This window comes from Odocoileus virginianus, unplaced genomic scaffold, assembly GCF_023699985.2.
Source record: "Odocoileus virginianus isolate 20LAN1187 ecotype Illinois unplaced genomic scaffold, Ovbor_1.2 Unplaced_Scaffold_38, whole genome shotgun sequence".
In the NCBI taxonomy this organism is placed as follows: Eukaryota; Metazoa; Chordata; class Mammalia; order Artiodactyla; family Cervidae; genus Odocoileus; species Odocoileus virginianus.
The window spans coordinates 198,205-225,252 of NW_027224300.1; the positions used below are offsets into that span (position 1 = coordinate 198,205).

At 37.8% G+C, this 27,048-nt stretch overlaps 1 protein-coding gene and 1 non-coding gene across 2 annotated transcripts; both read right to left on the reverse strand.

The window, feature by feature from the left end:
• Positions 1–1,847: 1,847 nt before the first annotated feature.
• On the reverse strand, positions 1,848–27,048 carry LOC110142626 (zinc finger protein 81). Its single transcript, XM_020901886.2, is given in 3 exon segments — positions 1,848–10,460; positions 10,463–11,371; positions 26,966–27,048. Coding segments are annotated over 2 exon segments (1,641 nt in total). The 5' UTR covers positions 11,307–11,371; positions 26,966–27,048; the 3' UTR covers positions 1,848–9,663.
• TRNAY-GUA (transfer RNA tyrosine (anticodon GUA)) lies at positions 3,726–3,797 on the reverse strand. Its single transcript has one exon. It is a non-coding gene; the product is annotated as a tRNA-Tyr (tRNA).

The window sequence follows — 27,048 nt, forward strand, 5'->3', positions numbered from 1 at the left end:
GCCAGGCTCCTCTGTCCATGGAATTTTCCAGGCAAGAATACTGGAGTGGGTTGCCATTTCCTACTCCAAGGGATCTTCCCGACCCAGGGATTGAAACTGTTTTCTTATTAAGATCAAGCAAAGGCAAATATTTCCACTCTAGTCACTTCTATTCAACATTGTACTGCAGGTTCTAGCGAGTACAATAAGACAAGAAATAAATAAAATGGAAAGAAAGAAGCAAAACTACCCTTTTTTACAGATGACATGATTGTCTATGTATAAATGCTTACAGGATCAAAAATAGCTACTAGAACTTATAAATGAGCTTTGCAAGGTTATAGGATACAAGATCAACATGCAAAAGTCAATTGTATTTCTCGATCCTAGCAAATAACTATTGGAAACTTTAAAATAACTAGTATCATTTAAAATAATATAGACATATGAAATACTTATGAAATTTGAAATATGAAATTTGACAAAATGTGTAAAATTTGCATACTAAAAACTAGAAAACACTTCTGAGAGAAATGAAAGAAGACCTAAATAAATGGAAAGATATATCCTATTAATGGATCTGAACACTCAGTATTATTAAAATGTCAACTATTTCCAAATAGATCCATAGATTCGATTCAATCCCAATCAAAACCCAATCAGGCTTTTTATATAACTGACAAGCTGATTCCAAAATTCATTTGGAAATATAAAAGACTCACATATGCCTAAACAATTGTGGAAAAGAGTAAAGTTGAAGAACTTATACAGTTTGACTTCAAGACTTATTATAAAACTACAGTAATCAGTGATGTTATGGTAATACAGAAGTTACAATGCTAATAGTGGTACTGGCGGTAAGACAGACAAACAGAAAAACAGAACCGAAGTACTTCCAGAGGGACTTCCCTGGTGGTCCAGTGGCTCAGACTCCACACTCCCAATGCAAGGGTACTGGGTGTGATCCACAGTCAGAGAACTAGCTCACACTGGCCACAATTAAGGGTTTGAATGCCACAACTAAAGATTCTGCATGCCAAAACTAAGACTTGGTGCAGCCAAATAAATAAGAATTGAAGTATTTCCAGAAATAAAACCAATCAATTGATTTTAACAGAAATGACAAGGTAATTCAATGGTGGGAGGATGACTTTTTTTTAAACAAATGGTTCTGGAACAACTGGACAGCCATATGCAAAACAAAATGAACCTAAATCCTTTCTTAAGACCATATACAAAATTAAATCAAAATGGATAGAACTACATGTAAGAACCAATATTATAAAATGTCTAGAAGAAAGCAAAGGATAAAATCTTAGTGACTTTGAAATTTGCAAAATTTTCTTAACAATGACTCAAAAAGCATGGACTATGAAAGAAAGTATAACCATACTGGACTTAACTAAAATTAAAAACTTTTGCTCTTCTGTTATTCAAATGAAAAGGCAAACTTGGGAGCAAATATTTGCAAAATATATATCCAACAAAGGACTTACATGTAGGATATATAAACAGCTCTTACAATTGGGCAAAATAAAAGATACAGTAACCAAGATGATATAGATTGTAAATAAGCACAAGATGCTCCATAGCATTATAGGAAAATGTAAGTTGAAACCACAGTGAGATACCATATCATTCCCACAAAAATGGCTAAAATTTAAAAGGAATAATTATACCTAGTGAGGGCAAAGATATGAAGCAAATTGAACACTTACATACTGCTGGTGGGAATGTAAAATGGTTTGGCACCTTGGAAAATAGTTTAGTAATTTCTTAAATAGCTAAATACACACTCAAAATATAACAAAACTATTCATTCCCAGGTATTCACACAAGAGAAATGAAAGCTATGTCCACACAAAGACTTGCATTCAAATGTTCGTATCACTTTTATTTGTAACAGCCAAAAACTAGAAACACCATGGATTTCTATCAACACATGAATGGATAAACAAATTTGGTATATCTATACAATGAAATACCACTTAGCAGTAAAAAGTAGTTAATATAGACACATGTTACAACAAAAATGAATCACAAAATAATTATGCTGAATGAAAGAAGCCAAACAAAACAAGGATACCTACAATATGATTCCATATATATAAAACTGTAGAAAATTCAAACTAATTTGTAATGAAAAACAGATCATTGGTTGCCTGTGGATGGGGGGAGGGTGTAGGGAGGGAGAAATGGGTGTCAAAGGGTCATAAGGAAATTGTTAGGAGTAATGGATATATTCATTGTTTTTATTGTAGTGATGGTTTTAAAGGTACATACACACGCCAAAACTCACCAAATTGTACACTTTAAATAATTTCCATTTACTATATGTTATTATACCTCAATAAAGTTGTAAAATATATTTTGGAGACAGTGAGGGAAATTTGAAAATGGACTGGATATGCGATATCATATTTGATATCATATGAGAACTAGATTGATAATGATAATCTAGGTATGGGGGTGAATGTTCTTATTTTTAGGAGATGGATGCTCAATTATTTGAGTATAATGTTCTAATGTCTGTAATTTGCCATCAATTACTCAGGAAAAAGTTTATGTATACACTGTTGAATCTAGATGAAAGTTATGTGTGTTAATTGTACTGTTCTTTTGATGTTTGGACATGATTGAAAATTGACATAATTAAAATCTAGGGAAAACACAACATTGTTATATTGATTTATTGCCCATCCTCTTAGGAAGAGAGCCATGATCTTTATTATCCTAGAATGTAAGTAATAAATCTCTGTGAATGTCTCCAGCGAGGGAGACATCCTCTATCTTTATTGTCCTGAAATGTAAATAAATCTGAGCCCACTGGCTATTAATGCCTAGACATTAAGAAACATGAGAGATTCATGGAGAAGAGTCAACCATAAACAACCAAAAAGAACAATGATATGAAATGAATGTAGAGCAGTATGAAATGGATGAAGATGACAAAGACACATTACATATGCATAACTGATGTCCATGAAGAAAAGATAGACCAGATTAAAAAGTTAAGCGAAATAACAATTCCCTGAAATAAAAGGCGTGAATCATGATTGGAACAGCTGACTATAACCCAGTCAAAATCAGTTTACAAAAATCAAGACTAAGGCACACACTTCTAAAGATCCTTAACTTCAAGCATAAAAAAAGAATCACATGGCAGAAACATACAAGAAAAATAGCAGGTTAATCTAAGACTTCTCAATGGCACCACTCAATTTTAGAAGAGTGACGTTTATCAAGTTCTCAGGGGAAAAAAAAGTGTAACGTTAACAATTAGGGTTCATTTGGAGAAGTGGATTCATTATGAGTATAATGAAATAAGGAATTTTAAAATATGAATTAGATCATGCACAATTGTGGGAGTAGCTGGGGAAGTAAAGGTATGGAAGGGGAAACTGGAAGATTAGAGAAGTCACTAAACCAGTGTTTTTGAAACACTGGCATGGGTGGATAAGTCAAGTGCTTGCAAGAAAATCTGAGAAGCCAGGCACATTCAGCTGCTTAAGTAAGACTGTGAAAGGGGAGCTGATGAAGAAGTCTATGAAGAGCTGTTGTCTTTGTGGGCTGCAGCCAGGCATTGAGTAGCAGGCTGAAGGCCACTGTAGGTCAGCATGGCTGGGAGACAAGCGAAAGTTGCTCAGTCTTGTCTGACTTTTTGCCAGACCATGGACTATACTGGTCCATGAAGTTCTCCAGGCCAGAATAGTGGAGTGGGTAGCCGTTCCCTTCTCCAGGGAATCTTCCCAACCCAGGGATTGAACCTGGGTCTTCTGCATTACAGGCAGATTCTTTACCAACTGAGCTACCAGAGAAGCCCTGGCTGGGAGATAGAAAGGGCTGAATACAGAGTGGAAGAGAGTGAAGAAATGTTAAGATCTATGTATCTCTGCATTTGTCCTTCTCTGAATCTAATCTCAAACTTTTGGAGTAATGGTTGCTCCTTCATTTTGACCTCCCAAATCTCATGCAATTTCTACTTTTGGCTGACTGTAACTTGGAATCACAAAGGACTCTTGAAAACACATTTCTCAGTATAACCTAGACAACAATAGAGTAATGCAGCCCAATAGCCTAATATTTTTTTCTACTGGAAAAATTTTGTGGTGAAGTAATACCACCTGAGTTCAGAAATCCCTTCAAATTTGCTCAGTTGTTTTCCTTGAATTCACTTCTAAATAACACCACAGGTAATAATGACCTCCTTGTCACAAAATCCAAGAACCAATTTTTCACCCTCATGTGAATTGACCTTTAGTCTGGAAAGTTCCTCCACTGAAACCTTTCTTGGAAACACTCTGTTGTCTCTGAGTCACTTTCTCATCTGGTATGTTTTCTTCTCTCTGGCTGCTCCTTCCCATTATCCTCTATACATGAATCTTTCTTGGCCTGGCCCTCAAAATGTGGTAACAAGCCTTGGTCCTTGGCCTGCTTTTCCTGTCCCTCTAAACATTTTCTTTAGGTAGTTGGAGACTAAAACACCACAGATAAGCCCTCAAATCCTACCCAATCATAGAGAATGGTAGGGGGAACTTGGCAGACTCAGGAAGTGGTGTCTATCTGGTATTCATCAAGAACTCCCCACGCTTTATATAGACAAATGCATTAATTTACTTTGAGTAATTGTGTACCCCCAAAGATATGTTGAGGGGCTTCCCCAGTGGCTCAGCAGTAGATTCCACCTGCAATGCAGAAGATGCAGGTTCGATCCCTGGGTCAGGATATTCCCCTGGAGGAGGAAATGGCAACCCACTCCAGTATTCTTGCCTGGAGAATCCTGTAGACAGAGGAGCCTGGTGGGCTACAGTCCATAGGGTCACAAAGAGTTGGACACAACTGAAGTGACTTAGCAGTAGCAGCAGCAAATATATATTGAAGTCCTAACTGCCAGTACCTCAGAATGTGAACTCACTTGATAATAGTCTTTACAGAAGTAATCAAGTTAAAATGAGGTCATTAGTGTGGGCCTAATCCAGTATGACTGTGTTCTTATAAAAAAGGGAAAGTTAGACACAGAGACAGACATGCAGAGGGAACACGATGTGGAGACACTCAGGAAGAAAATGGCTGTGTAACTGGAGTGATGCATCCACAAGTCAAAGAATACTTGAGACCACCAGAAGCTAGGAGAGAAGCAGGAAACAATTCCTTCTCTAGTGCCTTCAGAGGAAGTGTGGCCCTGCTGACACCTTGATTTCAGACTTCTGGCCTCACAATACATTTCTGTTGAAGCCACTCAGTTTGTGGAATTATATTATAATAGCCCTAGGAAGTTTATACTCATCTCACGTTGAAACTATGAGATATGTACTACTGTGAATATCCTTTACAGCTGGATAAATCAGTACAGAGAGATTACTAACTTGCTCAAGGTCACAGAGCTAGTAACTGGTAGAGTCAGGATTGAAACCCTAGCCATTGGTTCCTGAGCCTATCTACACAGCCATAATGAAAACTGCCTCTTAATATTTTGAACAGCATTGCTAAGTTGAAAAAGGGGTATATAAATAAATCTTAATATGCAAATAGTTGAATAAGTTATTGCATATCCACCCCGCAAACTATGATGCAATTATTCAAAAAAGTTACTATTCAGTAATAAAGCAAGCAGAGATAATTGTGTGACATGATCCCATATTCGAAAGTCAAGGAAGAAAACAATCCTTATATAGCTTCTATCTGGTTATAAGCATGTAACATATGTATATCTATATATAATTTATATGAGCACAGATTAAAACATGAAAGTGTTTATAGTAATTAATTAGTATTAGTTTTCTGTTCTGGATAAATAGTGGAGGAAAGTCAGTAAATAATAAATGTATTAGGTAGCTTTTTCTGGGTAACAAGCCTCCCAAAACTTAATGGCTTAAAACAATAAACATTTTAATTAATGATTCTGTGAGTTGTCTGGGATCAGTGGGGTCGATGGCAGACCTTTCCTAGTCTAAAAACAGATTGCCCTAAAATTCAGAAGCTTAAAACATTTACTCTCTTGTGGTTTCTGTGGGTCAGGAATTCAGGCGAGGCTCAGAAGTGTACCTTTGGCTGAAGGTCTTTCATGAAGTTGCAGTCAAAGTGTCAGCTAAGGCTATGGTCATATTTGAAGACCAGATTGGGAGAATATGCTCCCAAACTCACGCACGTGGGTCTTTCCATAGAGCTGCCTCCCTAGGTTCAGACCATTTAAAGCCTTATATTAATACTAATGGGAAGGGCAGGATCACTGAAAAAGCTTCACCTTCCAAGATCTATAGATATAGGGCCTAAGACTGAGGCTGGCCCCAGACAACTCCTGCCCTCCCACTTATCAGGTCACCAAGACCCAGGTAATAATAAAAGTCTGCTACTAAGGGAGAGGCAAGAGGTAGAGAGAGAGACTCTCCACATGTAAGCACATTAAGAAAGGCCTAAAGGCAAGGGTGGTGCAGTAATACTGAGATATATTATCTGGAAAATCAGTGCCTACTGGAAGCACAAGGTAACACTAGAGAAATTTGAAGTCATTGATACATTGCAGGTAAAGAGAGCAATAACAACACCTAAACACCAGAACAAATCCTGACTAATTGGCCTCAATTCCCCTATGCCAATGACCTATAAGGAAAGTAACATGTCTACTCCCAGGAATTAAATATTTACCTCAGTTTCTACTGTCCTACATATAACATCTGGCATTCAGCCAAATATTACATGCAAAACAGCAAGAATAAACAATCTACTGTCAAGAGACAAAGCAATCAACAGATCCAGGTTCAGTTGATCTAGTTGTTGAAACTGTCAAACAAGGAGTTTAAAGTAACAATGATCAGTATGTTAAAGAGGGTAGTGGAAAATGTAAACAACAGGTATGAACATGTGGGGAATTTCAGCAGAGATTAAAACTCTTTCAAATTCAAATGGGCAATCTAGAAATAAAAAGAAAACATAACTGAGATAAAGACTGCCTTCAATGGGTTCACCAGTAGATCTGACAGAGCCAGGGTAGAGGTTAAAATCCGTGACCTTGAAGATAGGTTAATAGAAATTATCCCAACTGAAACACAAAGCAAAATAATGACTGAAAACAGGCATACATATATGGATGGAAAATTGTAGTATTTTCTATCACAGTCTCTTTTCCGATAATAAATTATTTACATTATCACACCAGGCAAAATATATTCACCCTCATTCCAAGACCTCCAAACATTTATCCCAAATTGAAACATCAGGCTCAAATCCAAGACCTTAAGACTTCTATATCAGATTCAGATATGGCTGAGGCTCCTTGGGTGCAGATTCTCAGTTTTTTTAATCCAGAGACCTGTGAACTAAATGACAAGTTATATGACCACCTCCCAAACCCAACGCACACATACTCACACACGTGCATACACATAAATATAAATACAATAGTAAGATAGGGACAGGATAACTGTAACAGATACTTCCATTCAAAAACAGAAGGAAAAAGAGGCATATATCAATCACTGTTCAATAATAATTCTGAAATCCCACAGAGCAAATACTGTCAGGTCTCTCTGCTCCAGGGGCAAAAAATGCTTCTTGTTTAGGTCATAGTTCTGCCTGGGAATGGCTTCCCAGTCCATTTTAGTACACTGTTCTTGGATCTTCTCTCTGAGAGGGCCTTCTTTTACCATAAGAAATGGCCCATGTTTGCAGCTGAGTAACTTTCACAGCTTGCTTCCTGTTCACAGAAGCTAAGAGAGGGGAGTCCATTTTTCACTTTGGACTTTTTCAGTCTTTTTAAGTCCAACCTGGAGGTAGTTTTGTTAGTAAAACTCTGCAAGTTTTCTATGAATCTGGTTTGTATTTACTATATGTCCCAAACACAACATCAACAATTCTTTTTAAGATGGGCCCCTCTCTACTTTGAGCAGTGAGTCAGGCTATTGGGACACTGTTGACAAGTTTTTAGGATACCTTTAGCTTAGCTGACAGGGTCTCCCAAACACCAGCTTAAAATATTTTACACATTTTATCAAAGGGTCTTAGAGCCACATCTATGATTTGATCTCTACTCTGGAGGTCACTTTTTCACCTTGAGAATATTTTGATGGCTGGAGAGACTGGAGATGTGAGGCAGTTATTTTCCAACTCAGCCAAGTCCTGTTTTTTTGGGTGTTTCTTCTGAACTCTGATTGCAAATGGAACAGTTATTTACTTAGTTAATATTTTTCTTTCTGCATTTTATCATATGCAGCTAAAAGAAGCAAACAGATACTTCAACATTCTGTTGGAAATCTCTTTAGCCTGATCCACAAGTTCATTTGGTATATTCTCTATCTTTTCACAGAGTATGGTAGCTGTTTTGCTATTTTTTCCCTCATTAGACAACATGGACTGCCATCTTCTGCAGACTTTAACAGTTTTCCTCATTGCTTTTCCAGTCTCAACCTGCTGCCCAGGCCCAAAGCTGATGCCACATGTTTTATATTTTGATACAACACCCCCAGTAGGTGTACACTTTTATGTATTGCTCAGCATTTGCTGTGTAACAGACTACACCAAACTTAGTAGCTTAAAACAATAATCATTTTATCTATCTCATAATTCTCCAGGTTGGTTGGGATGACTAGTGTGGCTCTTCTGGTGTGGGCTGGCATGGCTGGGGCTGGAGGTTGAAGAAGGCCTTACTCCCACTTCTGGCATTTGGTCTAAGGGGCTTCATCTGGGTTGGTTCATCTCTGTTCCACGTGGTTTCACATCCCTTAGTAATCTGAGCTTCTTCACATGAAGGTCTCAGAATTCCAAAGAGTGGCAAGAAAGGGTAAGTCTCAAGGGAGGCTTTTCACACCTCTCCAGCATCTTCTTGAATCTCTTTGTTAATGTATATTGGCCCAAGCAATTCACATGGCCAAACTCAGAGTCAAGGAGTAGAGAGAGAGCTCTGCCTCTTAATAAGAGAAGCAACAGTAATATTACAAACAGGGGTGCATAAAAGGATGGGATAGAGCTGTGGTTATTTTTGCATTGTACCACAATGAAGGAAGATAAAAATATGATGTCATGGAAATCAACATATATGATATGATTATATTTATGTGTTTGTGTAAAATTATATCAGCAGATGACTGTATGTATAAAACCATGTAAAAACTGTGGATTCACATGAGCAAAATATTCAGTAGCAAACATATTTGATAGATACAAATACATTAAATAAAAAAAAGAAGTTCAACTCAATTATTCCTCCCATTGTGCAATGTGTTTTGCTACAAACAGATCTGAGAGCAGGTCTACACATCGAATATATTATTTTGCTGTCCTACCTTTCATTTTGTTGTCACTTTAAATTGCTTAATACAACACAATAAACATTACTGTCATTTATATAATTTTTCATACTCTATCTATAAAGAATTTGGTAATAATTTGCCTTATAATACTTTCTACAGGAAGGCTTTTCCTAATATCTCAAACTGATAACATTTTCCCCAATATGAATTCAATTATATTTTGTGAGGCTGTGCAAATATGGAAATTCCTCATCATTCAATGCATTCTCAGAGGGTCTCTTCTGAATAATTTTTCTCATCTCAGGTGAAAGAGCCTGACAAATTCTTTTTATTATGCAATGCATTCAATATATGATCTGTCTTGGTTGAATTTTATAATACACACTTAGACCTGATTTCTGTGATAAGGCTTTCTCATTTTCAAGAAACAGGGTTACTTTCATGTATGAATATTGCGATGCATACTCAGAACTGATTTCTGAGTGAAGCCTTTTCCACAGTCACTACATTTATAGGGTTTATCTCCAGTATGAATTGTCTGGTGTTTATTGAAATTTGATCTGTCTGTGAAAGCTTTCCCACATTCTGCACATATATATGGTTTCTCTCCTGTGTGAATTCGCTGATGTACTTTAAGGTGTGGTTTCTTTGAGAAGGATTTGTCACAGTCAGAACATTTATAAGGCTTCTCTGTAGTATGGATTCTTTGATGTGTAAGTAACTCTGACTTCTGGATGAAGGCCCTCCCACAATCAGCACAAACAAAGGGTTTCTCTCCAGTATGAATAGTCTGGTGTTTATTGAAATTTGACCTATCTGTGAAGGCTTTCCCACATTCAGCACATATATAAGACTTCTCTCCAGTGTGAGATTTCTGGTGAGTGTTCAGATTTGACCTGTTGGTAAAGGCCTTACCACAGTCAGTGCATATGTAGGGTTTCTCTCCTGTGTGAATTCGCTTATGCATCTGGAGTTGTGACTTAGAAGGGAAAGATTTCCCACAGTCATTGCATTCATAAGGCTTCTCTCCAGTATGAATTCTTTGATGTGCAATGAAGTGTGATTTTTGGATGAAGGCCTGACCACATTCGGTACATATGTAGGATCTCTCTCCTGAGTGAATTCTCTGATGCATTCTGAGTGTTGATTTTTGGGTAAAGGCTTTCCCACACTCACTGCACTTATGGTGTCTCTCTCCAGTATGAATTTTCTGATGTATACTTAGGGCTGAGTTAGGGAGAAGCCTTTCCCACATTCACTGCATTCATAGAGTTTTTCTCCAGTATGGGTTCTCTGATGCCTGAAGAGAGATGACACTTGGAAAAATGATTTTCCACATTCATGACATTTATAGGGTTTATCTCTAGTATGAATTTTCTCATGCATAATTAATTCTGAATTCTGGATGAATGCCTTTCCACACTCAGAACATATATATAGCTTTTCATCTCTATGAACTCTCAAATAAATACTGAGTAGTGGCTTCTGTGTAAAAACATTTACGCATTTCCTAAGTTCATGAGGTTTATCCATAGTATGAATTCTCTGAGGTGCAAAGAGTTGTGACCTCTGGGTGAAGATCTTTCCAAGTTCAGTACACATATTTGCTTTCTCCCCAACAGGAAATTTCAGATTGTGACGGAGTGCTTGTTTGAAGCCAAAGACTTTTCCACACTGATTGCTGTCACAGAATTTCACACCACTATGTGGATTTTCATGGTTAGTATAAGAAGAGCTCTGGGTGAAAACTTGACTGTGTCCAATAATTTTATCAAAGTTCTTTGTTGCATTGCTTTCACTATGAATATGTACATCTAAATTATGCTTTAAATTCTTCCCAAATGAGTTACATTTATGGGGTCTTTTCTGTGAAGGAATACAATTTGGGCCTGGATGAATAAATTTTCCACTGTTTTTATATTCATAATCCCATTCTGTATTCAATATTTTCTTATTGGTAAAAGAAGCATGACTCAGAGGTTTGTTCTGCTTTTCCTGGTAGCTTTTTATCTGTTCAGCATCTTGCCACAGTACTTCTAAAATGGAATACAATGAATCATCTTTTGCATCTTCACCTTCCATTTCACCATGAAATGAAACTTTTCCAGAAATCCTTTTTTGTAAGGTTTTAATCCCAAACTTTCCATCTAAAAAGAGAAAAAAAGTAGAATGACACAAAGAATACATAGAAGAAGATTAAGAGCTACATTTAGGTTAATCCAAATTGATCACAGAGAAACCAGTAAATCTGATGATGAGGAGGATGACAATGATGACAATAACAGAAAATAAATAAGTAGCACTTATTATGTGCCAAGCTCTTACATTATTTGGTGGTACAGGAATTGTTCTACAAAATATATACATATGAACACATTTAGTCCTTTCAAAAGCCTTATGAAGTATCTTATCCACCACTGTAGATAAGGAAAGTGAAGTTCAGAATAATTACACATATATTCAGTATTGGAGATTGGAGTTCAACATAAGCAATCTAGCTCTATTTTGGTAGGGGATATCAAGTAAGGTGGACTATAGATTAAACAGAGAAGGGTTTTAAGGGGAAATATCTGTGGAGAGTCGAGGCTTGAATGGGTAACTCCGAGTCTAAGTCATCATTAGCTTTCCATTCTAAATTCTCACTAATCTCACTGCTTCTTGCTTATCAGCATCAATATCAAATTAATGTGATAAAAATAGTTAAGTTTGCTAAGACAGTAGATCCTACAAGTTCTCATCACAAAGAAAATCTTTTCCTTTTCATTTTTGTATCTATATAATATGATGTTAACTAAACTTACTGTGGCAATCATTTCACAATATATGTAAGTCAAATCATTATGCTGTACACCTTAAACTTATACAGTGCTGTATGTCAATTATATCTCAATAAAACTAACAAATTAATTTATTCATGTATATAGGAAAAATACTGTGGTCATAGCCATTTTGACCTATACAAACAATAAATGGATGTCTATACTCCAACTGTCCATCCAAGTGTAACTGTTTCCTTGGAAATTAAATATATTTAATAAGAAACACAAAATGAGAGTGATGAAAAGCCATCTGTGATAGAATGAAAGCTGACCACTACAATCTGTTTCATCATTCTTTTGCATTAATGGATTAGTAACCAGGGATGGCTGCCCAGTCATATAACATTTCTCAGCCTCCTTTGAAAATTGTTGTGACCAGGTGACAATGTTCTCCACAGAATATGAGAGAAAACGTTGGGTGCCACCTTCAAACCAAAGCATTGAAACAGTAGGCATATTTTCTCTATACCTTCTACCTTCATGCTTACTAAAACCTGGGTTTGACAGCAACATGGATTCAAACATGCAGATGCCACAAAAATTCAAGAGATGGTGGAAATGAGTAATGGATTCATGAATAAGCAGAAGCAGCTAGGTTTTCCAATGGCCTGTGATATTAGAGACTTTATATGTAAGAAATAAAATTCTATACTTAAGTCATTATATCTAATGCTGTCTTTATTACTGTGAATTAACACTGTGTGAATTAACACAATTAATACACTATTCTTGCCAAGAGTGAATCGCAGATTTTCCATTACCAATACAGTTCATGAGACATATTATATCCTCAATAATAACTGAAAAATGGAAGAACTGTACACTATCTCATCAGCAAGACTTTTTAGATATTGAGAATGCTCTGAGTCATCAAATCCAGTTTTCCCCTGTTAGTCAGTCAGATACTGTACTCTGAATACATGTCCAGTCCAAAAATCTCATCCTCTTATTCTTAAATTGCATTGTATTCTCATATATTTGGCTTTAATTTATTTGGAAGTTACTAACCCCTGGATTCCTAGGCTAGATTTCAGACATGGTTTTACTTTTCACTTTATCAAACACTTAAATGTATATAAAATGTCTAAGTTGTAAATAAAACATAACTTCTAAACCATTGCTTGTATTGGACAATAGTTAGATCACCAGTACCAGTATTCATCATAAAAATTTGCTTCTGCAGTGAAAAGCTTCCTGAGCCCTTTACTGAGCCCACAGATTCAGTGAACCGTACAGAAATGGAGAGTCATCTGTTTAGAAAGACCTGAGCATGCAAGCTAGCATTCTCACTGCCACTCAAAAAAATGGCTCACAAAAGTCCAGTTTATTCTCAAATAAAAGGAAAGGTTAATATCCTCTTCCTCCACTCCTGCTTTTATCTTTTGTGCCATTTAAAAATATTTGTGTGCTTAATTAAATAGTTTTGCTGTTGCTGTTCAGTCGTTAGGTTGTGCCCGACTCTTTGTAACTCCATGGACCATAGCACATCAGGCTCCTCTGTGTTCCACTATCTTCCAGAGTTTCTCAAATTCACGTTTGCTGAGTCAGTGATGCTGTCTAACCATCTCATCCTCTGCTGCCCTCTTCTCCTTTTGCCTTCAATCTTTCCCAGCATCAGGGTTTTTCCAATGAGTTGGCTCTTCACATCAGGTGGCCAAAGTATTGGAGCTTCAGCTTCAGCATCAGTCCTTCCAATGAATATTCAGGGTTGATTTCCTTTAGGATTGACTGGTTGATCTCTTTGCAGTCCAGGGGATGCTCAAGAGTCTTCTCCAGCATAATTCAAAAGCATTAATTCTTCAACGCTCAGCCTTCTTTATGGTCCAACTCTCACATCCATACATGACTACTGGAAAAACCATAGCTTTGACTATATGAACCTTTGTCAGCAAAATAATGTCTCTCTGTTTTAATACTCTGCCTAGGTAAGGAGCAAGTGTCCTTTAATTTTGTGGCTGCAGTCACCATCCACAGTGATTTTGGACCCAAGAAAATAAAATCTGTCACTGTTTCCATTTTTCCCCTTCTATTTGCCATGAAGTGATGGGACCAGATGTCATGATCTTAGTTTTTTTTTAATGCTGAGTTTCAAGTCAGCTTTTTCACTCTCCTCTTTCAGCCCCTTCATCAAGAGGCTCTTTAGTTCCTCTTCACTTTCTGCCATTAGAGTGGTATCATCTGCATATCTGAGATTGTTGATATTTCTCCCAGCAATCTTGATTCCAGCTTGTGATTCATCCAGCCTGGCATTTTGCATGATGTACTCTACATATAAGTTAAATAAACAGGGTGACAATATACAGCCTTGTTATACTCCTTTCCTAATTTTGAGCAGTCCATTGTCCCATGTCTGGTTCTAACCATTGCTTCTTTGACCTACACACAGGTTTCTCAGGAGACAAGTAAGGTGGTCTGGTATTCCCATCTCTTTAAGAATTTCCCACAGTTTGTTGTGATCCACAGTCAAAGGCTTTAGTGTAGTCAATGAAGCAGATGTTTTTCTGGAATTCCCTTGCTTTCTCTATGATCCAATGAATGTTGGCAATTTGATCTCTGGTTCCTCTGCCTCTTTGAAACCCAGCTTGTACATCTGGAAGTTCTCGGTTCATGTACTGCTGAAGCCTAGCTTGAAGGATTTTGAGCATAACCTTGCTAGCATGTGAAATGAGTGCAATTGTACAGTAGTTTGAACATTCTTTGGCATTGCCCTTCTTTGGGATTGGAATGAAAACTGACCTTTTCCAGTCCTGTGGCCACTGCTGAATTTCCCAAGTTTGCTGACATATTGAGTGCAGCACTTTAACAGCATCATGTTTTTGACATTTATGATAATGCTGATATGAACATTCCTGTACATTTATTTTAGTGGATGTATGTGCTCAGTTCAGTTCAGTCACTCAGTCGTGTCTGACTCTTTGCAGTCCCATGGACTGCAGCATGCCAGGCCTCCCTGTCCATCACCAACTCCCGGAGCTTACTCAAATTCATGTCCATCGAGTCAGTGATGCCATCCAACCATCTCATCCTCTGCTGTCCCCTTCTCTGCCCACCTTCAATCTTTCCCAGCATCAGGGTCTTTTTCAGTGAGTCAGTTCTTCATATCAGATGGCCAAAATATTGGGAGTTTCAGCTTCAGCATCAGTCCTTCCAATGAATATTCAGGACTGATTTCCTTTAGGATTGACTGGTTTGATCTCCTTACAGTCCAAGGGACTTTCAAGAGTCTTCTCCAACACCACAGTTCAAAAGCATCAATTCTTTGGTGCTCAGCTTTCTTTATAGTCCAACTCTCACATCCTTACATGACTACTGGAAAAATCATAGCTTTGACTAGATGGACCTTTGTTGGCAAAGTAATGTCTCTGCTTTTTAATACACTGTCTAGGTTGGTCACAGCTTTTCTTCCAAGGAGCAAACGTCTTTTAATTTCATGGCTGCAGTCACCATCTGCAGTGATTTTGGAGCCCAAAAAAATAGTCTCTCACTGTTTCCATTGTTTCCCCATCTATTTGCCATGAAGTGATGGGACTGGATGTCATGATCTTAGTTTTTTGAATGTTGAGTTTTAAGCCAACTTTTTCACTCTCCTCTTTCACTTTCATCAAGAGGCTCTTTAGTTCTTCTATCACTTTCTGCCATAAGGGTGGTGTCATCTGCATATCTGAGGTTATTGATATTTCTCCTGGCAATCTTGATTCCAGCTTGTGCTTCATCCAGCCTGGCATTTCACATGATGTACTCTGCATATAAGTTAAATAAGCAGGGTGACAATATACAGCCTTGACGTACTCCTTTCCTGATTTGGAACCAGTCTGTTGTTCCATGTCCAGTTCTAACTGTTGCTTCTTGACCTGCATACAGATTTCTCAGGAGGCAGGTAAGGTGGTCTGGTATTCCTATCTCTTTAAGAATTTTCCACAGTTGTTGTGATCCACACAGTCAAAGGCTTTGGCATAGTCAGTCAACAAAGCAGATGTTTTTTCTGGAACTCTCTTGCTTTTTCGATGATCCAGTGGATGTTGGCAATTTGATCTCTGGTTCCTCTGCCTTTTCTAAATCCAGCTTGAACATCTGGAAGTTCTTGGTTCACATACTGTTGAAGCCTAGCTTGAAGGATTTTGAGCATTACTTTGCTAGTGTGTGAGATGAGTGCAATTGTGTGGTAGTTTGAACATTCTTTGGCATTGCCTTTCTTTGGGATTGGAATGAAACTGACCTTTTCCAGTCCTGTGGCCACTGCTGAGTTTTCCAAATTTGTTGACATATTGAGTGCAGCACTTTCACAGCATCATCTTTTAGGATCTGAAATAGTTGAACTGGAATTCCATTGCCTCCACTAGCTTTGTTTGTAGCGATGCTTCCTAAGGCCCACTTGACTTTGCATTCCAGGATGTCTGGCTCTAGGTGAGTGATCACACCATCATGGTTATTTGGGAGTGATCACACCATCATGGTTATTTGGGTCATGAAGATCTTTTTTTGTATAGTTCTTCTGTGTATTCTTGCCACCTCTTCTTAATATCTTCTGCTTCTGTTAGGTCCATACCACTTCTCTTAAATAAATGCCTAGAAGTGACATTCCTGAGATACAGAATAGCTATACATTTAGCATTAGTGTGTACTGCCAGTTTCCCAAATTGACTGAAAGAATTTACATTACTACCATCAATGCATATAAATTCCAGTTGCTCCAAAATCCTGATAACACTTGATATTGTCAGTCTTTTACATTTTAGCCATTGTTCTGTTTTATTTATGTGTGTAGGGTTGTCTGATTGTGGTTTTAACTTACATTCCCCTGATGAATAATGATGTTCAACCTTTTCATATACACAACTATCATGCAGATACCTCTTTCTAAAAGTACCTGTTCAAGTCTTTTACCCATTTCTTTTTCTACTGGGTTGTCTGCCTTTTTCTTTTTGATTTCTACAAGTTCTTTATATATTCTGAATGTAAGTCATTTCTCAAATCTGGGTACTGTAAATATCTTCTCCCAGTTTGTGGCTTGCCTATTCACTTTCTTAATGATATCTTTTGGAGAAGAATATTTTTTTTTTTTACTCTAATATAGTTCAACTTACTATGAAATGAGGTAGAAAATGTTATTTTTTTGTTTTTGTTGTTATCCAAAAGAACTTCCCTGGTGGTCCAGTGGTTAAGAACCCACCTTCCAATGCAGGGGGCATGGGTTTGATCCCTGAATAGGGAACTAAGATTCCAATTCCACATTCAAGATTCCAATTCCACAAATCACGGGGCAACTTACAGGAAGCCACCACACCACAACTAGAGAAAGCCTACATGCCACAATAAAGACCCAGCACAGCCCCAAAATTTTTTTAAAGTACTCTTAATAAAAAATAACTTGTACAATACTGGGATTCTTTAAATGACAGGAAGGATTCACCAATGAGGAGACGTTTTAAATTAAAGTTCTTTAATGGATAAAAAGATTGCTAAAACTTCTCTCTGTTTTTGACATTTCTTGTAATTTGTGTTTTTCTAGGACTGTCCATTTCATCTGTTATCAAATTTGTTAGCATAAAGTTGGTCGTGATATTTTCTTAATATTCAGTGGTGCAACCACCCCTGGTCACCAGAAACAGGTGCTCCAGGGGTATGCCCTGTGTGGCCTGCATGTACCCACCTGTGGTGGTTGGGCCATAATTGGTGTGAGCATGCTGGTGGATGGATTGGCCCCCTGGAGCAGGAGCCACTTTTCAGGGGGCACTAGGGCCAGACAAGGCAGCTCACTGGGTGCAGTGTGATGTGTCTTCAGAGGAATACTGGATGCATGGTATTAGTGAGGCTGGTGGAGAGTGGAGAGTGACAGAAATGGTACCTGCCAGCACCAGGCCAGCTAGGTAGAAGGAGAGTGAAAAAATGGTGCCCACCAGCACTTCTGTCCCTAGAGAAAGTTTCACCAGATCCCTGCCCCTCTGGCACATGCTCTAAAACTAGTCAGTGAATCTCATTCTCATATAGTCCAGGCACTTCCAAGCTGCTGCCTTTGGGACTCAGAGAGAGAAAGTCTGTATGTGAGCTCATCAAGAGTAAAATCTTAGTTTCTGACATCCAGCTCTCCCAGATGTAAGTGCCACTGGTTTTCAAAGCCAGATGTTGTAGGGATTCATTTTCCTAGGGCAGGTATTCTGGGCTGAGAGGCCCAACATGGGATTCGAACCCTTTGCTCTTCAAGGGGCACCTCTGCAGTTAATGATAGCCCTCTTGCTTGCAGGCTGTCACACTGGGTGTGTGGGTTCTGAATAGACTGTGTCTCTGCCCCTCCTACATATCTCAATGTGGACTTTTCTTTCTATCCTTAGATGTGGAAAATTTGTTCTGCTAGTCTTCATGTCATTTTCAGAGATAGTTATTCTCTATGTAGTTATAGTTTAGGTATGTTCATAGGAAGAGAAAGTGTTAGTCACTCAGTCGTGTCTGACTCTTTACAACCCCATGTGCTGTAGCCCATGGAACTCTCCAGGCAAGGATACTAGAGTGGGTAGTCATTCCCTTCTCTAGGGATTTTCCACACCCAGGGATCGAACCAGGGTCTCCTGCATTGCAAACAGATGGGGAAAAAATGGAAACAGTGGCAGATTTTATTTTCTTGGGCTCCAAAATCACTGAGGATGGTGACTGCAGCCATGAAATTAAAAGACACTTGCTCCTTGGAAGAAAAGCTATGACAAACCTAGACAGCATATTAAAAAGTAGAGATATCACTTTGCTGACAAGGTCCATATAGTCAAAGCTATGGTTTTTCCAGTAGTCATGTATGGATGTGAGAATTGGCCCATAAAGAAGGCTGAGTGCTGAAGAATTGATGGTGCTGGAGAAGGCTCTTGAGAATTCCTTGAACTGCAAGGAGAGCAAACCAATCCGAAAGGAAATCCTAAAGGAAATCAACCCTGAATATTCATTGGAAGGACCGATGCTAAAGCTGAAGTTCCAATACTATGGCCACCTGATGTGAAGAGCTGACTCACTGGAAAAGACCACCTGATGCTGGGAAAGATTGAAGACAGGAGGAGAAGGGGACAGGGAAGTCTGGTGTGCTGCAGTCCATGGGGTTGCAAAGAGTCGGACACAACTTAGTGACTGAACAACAAATGGGAAGAGATGAGCTCATGATTTTCTCTTGATCAAAAGCAATAAATTTCTATCTGGGTGGTACTTCATCCCACACATTCTGATGTGTCATACTTTCACTATCATTCTGCTCAAAATATTTCCTAATTCTGTTATGGCTTTCTCTTTGACTTATGGGCTATTTGTATATATGCTGCTTACTTTCAAAACATTTGAGTATGTTCTAATTATCTCTCTGTTCAGAGATTTGATTTATTTCAATAGTAATTAGAGAACATATAATGCATGATTCCAACCCTTTGAAATTTGTTGCCATTAGTTTTATGTCCGAAAATAGGGTCTATTTTGGTTAGTGGGCCACATGCACTTGAAAAGAATGTGTATTCTACAGCTGTGGGATGTAGAGAACTTTGTATGTCAATTAGGTCATACTGGTATATCATGTTCAAATCTTTACAGATTCTTTTGTCTGTAAACAGACAAAAATCAGTTACTGAGATAAGAATGTCAAAGTCTCTGATTATGAATATGTATTCCGTTTTTCCTTCTGTTAAATAAATAAATAAGTATTTAAATAAGTAAAATGATAATACAGGAATATTATGAGACAATTAAATGTTAAATATTAACCACTTAGATAAAATGCACAAACTTCCTGAAAGAAAAATTATCAAAGCAAGAAGAAATATGAATATCCCTAGATCTAGTAAAGAAACTGAATTTGAAATGATAGTTCCATAAAGAAAACTTGAGACCCAGATTTGTTCACTGGTAAATTTGTTACTAAAACTTTCCCACCAAGAAAATTTGAGGGCCGATCGTTTCACTGGTGAATTTCATGAAACAGTAAAAAAGAAGTAAAAATCTTCCACAAACTATTTCAGATAATAGAGAAGGGAACACTTCACAACTCATTTCTTTATGGCCATCATAACCCTAATACCCAAACCCGACAAAGATACTGCAAAAAAAGAGAAAACTACAAACCAATATCACCTATGAAAAGTGCAAATATTTTTTTAAATATCAGTAAATAGAATCCAACAATATAATAATAAGGATAATAAATCATAATCGACTAGTATTTATCTCAAAAATGTAAGGTCAATTTAAAATTATTTATTGATAGAAAACTATAAAACACTGATGAAAGAAATCAAAGAGGACACAAACAGATGGAGAAATATACCGTGTTCATGGATTGGAAGAATCAATATTGTCAAAATGGCTATTCTACCCAAAGCAATCTATAGATTCAATGCAATCCCTATCAAACTACCAACGGTATTTTTCACAGAACTAGAACAAATAATTTCACAGTTTGTATGGAAATACAAAAAACCTCGAATAGCCAAAGTAATCTTGAGAAAGAAGAATGGAACTGGAGGAATCAACCTGCCTGACTTCAGACTATACTACAAAGCCACAGTCATCAAGACAGTATGGTACTGGCACAAAGACAGAAATATAGATCAATGGAACAGAATAGAAAGCCCAGAGATACATCCACGAACCTATGGTCACCTTATCCTTCGACAAAGGAGGCAAGGATATACAATGGAAAAAAGACAACCTCTTTAACAAGTGGTGCTGGGAAAACTGGTCAACCACCTGTAAAAGAATGAAACTAGAACACTTTCTAACACCATACACAAAAATAAATTCAAAATGGATTAAAGATCTAAATGTAAGACCAGAAACTATCAAACTCCTAGAGGAGAACATAGGCAAAACACTCTCCGACATAAATCACAGCAAGATCCTCTATGACCCACCTCCCAGAATATTGGAAATAAAAGCAAAAATAAACAAATGGGACCTAATTAAATTTAAATGCTTTTGCACCACAAAGGAAACTATAAGCAAGGTGAAAAGACAGCCCTCAGATTGGGAGAAAATAATAGCAAATGAAGCAACAGACAAAGGATTAATCTCAAAAATATACAAGCAGCTCCTGTAGCTCAATTCCAGAAAAATAAATGACCCAATCAAAAAATGGGCCAAAGAACTAAACAGACATTTCTCCAAAGAAGACATACAGATGGCTAACAAACACATGAAAAGATGCTCAACATCACTTATTATCAGAGAAATGCAAATCAAAACCACAATGAGGTACCACTACACACCAGTCAGAATGGCTGCTATCCAAAAGTCTACAAGCAATAAATGCTGGAGAGGGTGTGGAGAAAAGGGAACCCTCTTACACTGTTGGTGGGAATGCAAACTAGTACAGCCACTATGGAAAACAGTGTGGAGATTTCTTAAAAAGCTGGAAACAGAACTGCCATATGACCCAGCAATCCCACTTCTGGGCATACACACCAAGGAAACCAGATCTGAAAGAGACACGTGCACCCCAATGTTCATCGCAGCACTGTTTATAATAGCCAGGACATGGAAGCAACCCAGATGCCCATCAGCAGACGAATGGATGAGGAAGCTGTGGTACATATACACCATGGAATATTACTCAGCCATTAAAAAGAATTCATTTGAATCAGTTCTAATGAGATGGATGAAACTGGAGCCCCATTTATACAGAGCGAAGTAAGCCAGAAAGATAAAGACCATTACAGTATACTAACACATATATATGGAATTTAGAAAGATGGTAATGATAACCCTACATGCAAAACAGAAAAAGAGACTCAGATGTATAGAATGGACTTTTGGACTCTGTGGGAGAAGGCGAGGGTGGGATGTTTCGAAAGAACAGCATCAAAACGTGTATTATCTAGGGTGAAACAGATCACCAGCCCGGGTTGGATGCATGAGACAAGTGCTCGGGCCTGGTGCACTGGGAAGACCCAGAGGGATCGGGTGAAGAGGGAGGTGGGAGGGGGATCGGGATGGGGAATACATGTAAATCCACGGCTAATTCATTTCAATGTATAACAAAAACTACTGTAATGATGTAAAGTAATTAGCCTCCAACTAATAAAAATAAATGGAAAAAAAAAAAGAGAGAACAGCATCGAAACATGTATATCTAGGGTGAAACAGATCACCAGCCCAGGTTGGATGCATGAGACAAATGCTCAGGCCTGGTGCACTGGGAAGACCCAGAGGGATGGGGTGGAGAGGGAGGTGGGAGGGGGGACCGGGATGGGGAATACATGTAAATCCATGGCTAATTCATTTCAATGTATGACAAAAACCACTGCAGTGTTGTAAAGTAATTAGCCTCCAACAAATAAAAATAAATGGAAGAAAAAAATAAATAAATAAAAAATAAATAAATAAAATAAAATTATTTATTGAAATAAAAAATTTCAATTGTTTATTTATTGAAATAAAAATTAAATATGCATATTAACAAAATAAAAGCAAATAACTCATATGATTGCTCTAATAAGATGAAGAAAAAGCACTTGATAAAATCCAACAAATAACCATAATAAGGAAAAAAATCCTCTTAAAAATTCTAGGATTAGAAAGGAACTTACATAGCCTGATAAAGGGCAGCTTCAAAAAGTTACAGCTAACATCATACTTAATGGTACATTTTTTTTGCAAGGCAGGCATGTCCACACTCACCACTTCTATTTAACATTGAACTAAATAAAGGTCTTTGAATGTGAAATAAGGAAAGGAAAAGAAATAAAAGTATGAGATTAGAAAGGAAGAAGTAAAAGTGCCCTTAAAGTGATGATTACTTAGATGAAAAACCCCAAGGAATCTACAAGAGAATTAATAGGTGGATTTAGAAATGACTGCTAGTGCAGGAGACACAGGTTCACTCCTACAAGGAACTAAGATCCCACAAGCCATGGGGCAATGAAGCCTGTGTGCCACAACAACTGGGCTTGCACCCTAGAGCACACGACTTGCAACTACTGAGCCCACACACTGAAACTACTGAAGCCCGAACACTCTAGACCCTGTGCGCCACAACAAAAGAAGCGACAGCTACAAGAAGCCTGCGAGTAGCAACGAAGACCCCACACAGCCAAAAGTAAATAAATTAATGCCTCAGGATATAAAGTCAATGTACAAAAATAAATCTCTAGCAATTTATACTAGCAATAAATAATCTGAAAACATTTTAAAATGCTATTTATAACAGCATCAAAAACATCAAATGCCTAGGGGTAAATTTAATGAAGGATACATAAAACTTTTATACGAAAATTATAAAACACTGCTGAAAGAAATCAAAATCTAAATATATGTAGAAAGTTGCTATATTCATGGATTAGAAGGCTCAATATTGTTAAGATGTCAATTCTCTTAAAACTGATCTTAGAATTAATGCCAAACCAAATCCCAGCAAGTTTTTTTCCAAAAAATTAAAAACTGATTATAAAATTTATATGGAAATGCAAATGACCTAGAAGAGTCAAAGTAATTTTTTAAAAAAGTCAACCTGGAGAACTTACTCTACCTGACTGCAAGACTCATTATAAAAGCTATAGTAATAAAGTATGGTGGAGGACAAGGAAGCTTGACGTGCTGCAGTCTGTGGGGTAGCAAAGAGTCGGATGTGACTGAGTGAATGAACAACAACAAATAAAATAGGGGTCTGCCAAAAGGACAGTGTGTTAACTCTATTTTCTTATTTTCTGTATTCTTGATGCTCTAGCATCTGACGCCTAGCTGATCCTGGAGAGACTGCCTCTCCCAGACCAAGTTATTTCCTAGAGACAGCAAGTGACTTCCCTGTAAGTATACCTACCATATGCAATCCAACAAATCCAGAGCCCATATCCACCAACTATCTCCTTTTTCAAGATCTCACAGGTTGAGCCACTAGACCCCTGCCCTAATCACCTCAGGCTGGGTACCAGGCAACTAAGGATAGTCTCTACACTACACCCCAGAGTCCACTGAAATTACTCAAACTAGCTAACTCTAAACCTTTCCAGCCTGCTTATTCTACCTCACCCATTCTTTCCTATGAAAATCATAATAAAGGCTGTTGCCCATGCTTTTCCCCTACAACTTCTACCTCTTGATTGACTTTACTGCTCCCTGGTGTGACTCTGCACAGTGTGGTATGCCTTTTTCTCTTGGAAGCTGTTACAAACTATTTTCAATGGCAGTTGTCTCCAGATATGTTGGCCTCACCATACCTGAATAATAATAAAACCTTCATTTTAAAATAGAAATGGCTCAGTGGTAAAGAATCTGCCTCCCAGTGCAGGAGACACAAGAAACGTGAGTTCAACCCTTAGGTCAAAAAGATCTCCTAAAGGAGGAAATGGCAACCCACTCCAGTATTCTTACTTGGAAAACCCATGGGCAGAGGAGCCTGGCAGGCTGCAGTTCATGGGGTCACAAAGAGTCAGACATGGCTGAGTACAAGCACGAGTTGAGCTGAGTTGAATAGCTCAATTAAACAGAACAGAAAGTCCAGAAATAGGTTCACATATGTGAAATCAATTGATTTTAATAACTGTGCCTAGGAAATTCAGTGGGAAAAAAGTCTCAACAAATGGTTCTGGAACAACTGAATATCGTATTGAAAAAAATGAACATCAACCCTTACATTAAACACAAAAATGGATCAAAGACCTAAACTTGAAAAGCTAAAATGATAAACTGTATAGAAGAAAATATGAGAATATCTTTGTGACCTTGCAATGTTGTTCAGTCGCTCAGTCGTGTTAGACTTTGCAACCCCAGGGACTGCAGCACGCCAGGCTTCCCTGTCCTTCACCATCTCCTGGAGCTTGCTCAAACTCATGTCCATTGAGTCAGTGATGCCATCCAACCATCTTGTCCTCTGTCATCCCCTTCTCCTCCTGCCTTCAATCTTTCCCAGCATCAGGGTCTTTTCTAATGAGTCAGCTCTTCACATCAGGTGGCCAAAGTATTGGAGCTTCAGCTTCAGCATCAGTCCTTCCAATGAATATTCAGGATTGATTTCTTTTAGGATTGACTGGTTTGATCTCCTTGCAGTCCAAGGGACTCTCAAGAGTCTTCTTCAACATCACAGTTCAAAAGCATCAATTCTTTGGCACTCAGCCTTCTTTATGGTCCAACTCTCACATCCATACATAACTACTGGAAAAACCATAGCTTTGACTATATGGCACCTTTGTTGGCAAAGTAATGTCTCTGCTTTTTAATATGCTGTCTAGGTTTGTCATAGCTTTTCTTCCAAGGAGCAAGGACCTTGCAGTAGGCAAAGATTTATTAAATAGGTCATAAAAAATACTAAAACTTTTTTTAAAGATGATAAATTAGACTCCATAAAAATTAAAATATTTTTCCTTTGATAGGCACCAGTAAGAATAAAACTGTAAGGTACATATTGGCAGTACATATATCTGGCTTAGAACTTGGATCGAGCAAATATAAAAAACTCTTATACCTCAATAAGAAGAAGACACACAACCATCCCCCCCCCCAAATGGGAAAGATATTTCAATAGACACTTCACAAAAAATGTACAAATGATAATAAGCACATGAAGATACTTAACATTATTACTCATCAGAGAAATGCTGCTTACATTCATAAGATACCATTACATATCCATTCTAATAGCAAAGTTTAAAGAGACTGATGATAACAAGTATAGGCAAGGATTTGGGGCAATAGAATTTCTCATGTATTGCTGTTGGGAATGTAAAGCCATTTTGGAAGACAGTTCGGCAATTCTATGAAATTATAAGAAAGGTAAGCAAACACTGATTATAATATAAGAGCAACGCTAACCCTAAGCATTTACCCAAGAAAAATGTAAACATATGTTCACACAAAGACAAATCAGAATGTTTACTGCAACTTTAGTCGTAATAACCAAATAATGACCACTTGTCATTAACAGGCATAGAGATAAAAAAATTATAATGGAACAGTATTCACTATTTAAAAGGAACTATTTAATAGTCATACCATGGAATAGTATCCACTATTTAAAAGAAACAAACTAGTGATATACTCAATAACATGAATGAATTGCAAAATCATTATGCTGAACAAATAAAGCCAGGCCCAAAAAGGTACAAATGGAATGATTCCATTTATATGCAACACTAATAAAGGCAAATCTAGTCTATAGTGACAAAAAGTAACTCAGTGGTTGCCTGGGGCCGAAGTGGTGTTGAGTATTAACTACAAGGGGCATGAAGGTGCATTTTTGTGTGATAGAGTACACAAACTGGGGTGGTACTTATACCAGTGTGTACCTTTGTCAAAACTCACCAAACTCTACACTTAAAATGGATACCTATTATGGTATGTAAATTATACCTTAATAAAGTTGATTTTAAAAGAAAATGCTAGGTGACAGGGATCATAAAGTGAGAAGATGGAAGACAGGCATGGAGATTAGGGGAGGTGAAGAGAAGTAAGGAATCTGAAAGCAATATCTACGAAGAGAAAAGGAGGTGGGGCTGGTTGTAGATGACAGTTTGTTGATATCTTAGAGTAAGAAGATGAAAACAAGAGAGAAAAGAAGCTGAAAGGGAACCAGGTAGAACAGGAGTGAGGCAACCAACTGATCTTCAAAGAAGGCAAATCCATTAAAACCTCAATGTATACAATAAGGATCTAAGACCTTAGGAGTGGGGTTTCAGTACTAAAGCATAAAAATATGATGGAAGGAGAAAACATCCAAGAAAGCCAGATCCATAGTGAGGAAATCTGGCATATGATCCAGAGTATAGGTACTGTAGCAATTCTCCTGGAGGGAAGCTAAGCCAAGAAGGCAGTTGATAGCAGTAAGGGAAATACAGGGAAGAGCAGTTTGGTACCTCAGAGGTCAAGGAGTTTCTAAAGTTTTGAACCTTCAAGAAGGGCAGCAATCACAGCACTTTAAAGGTACTGGTCTCAAGTATTTCCATGTCTCCCTTCTGCCAGGATCACACTCACCTGAGCAGCTGTGATGTAGGGTTTTTTTCTTCAGTGCCCAAGGTTCCTCTCCTTGCTCCAACTTGAATATGACCTCTGGTTTG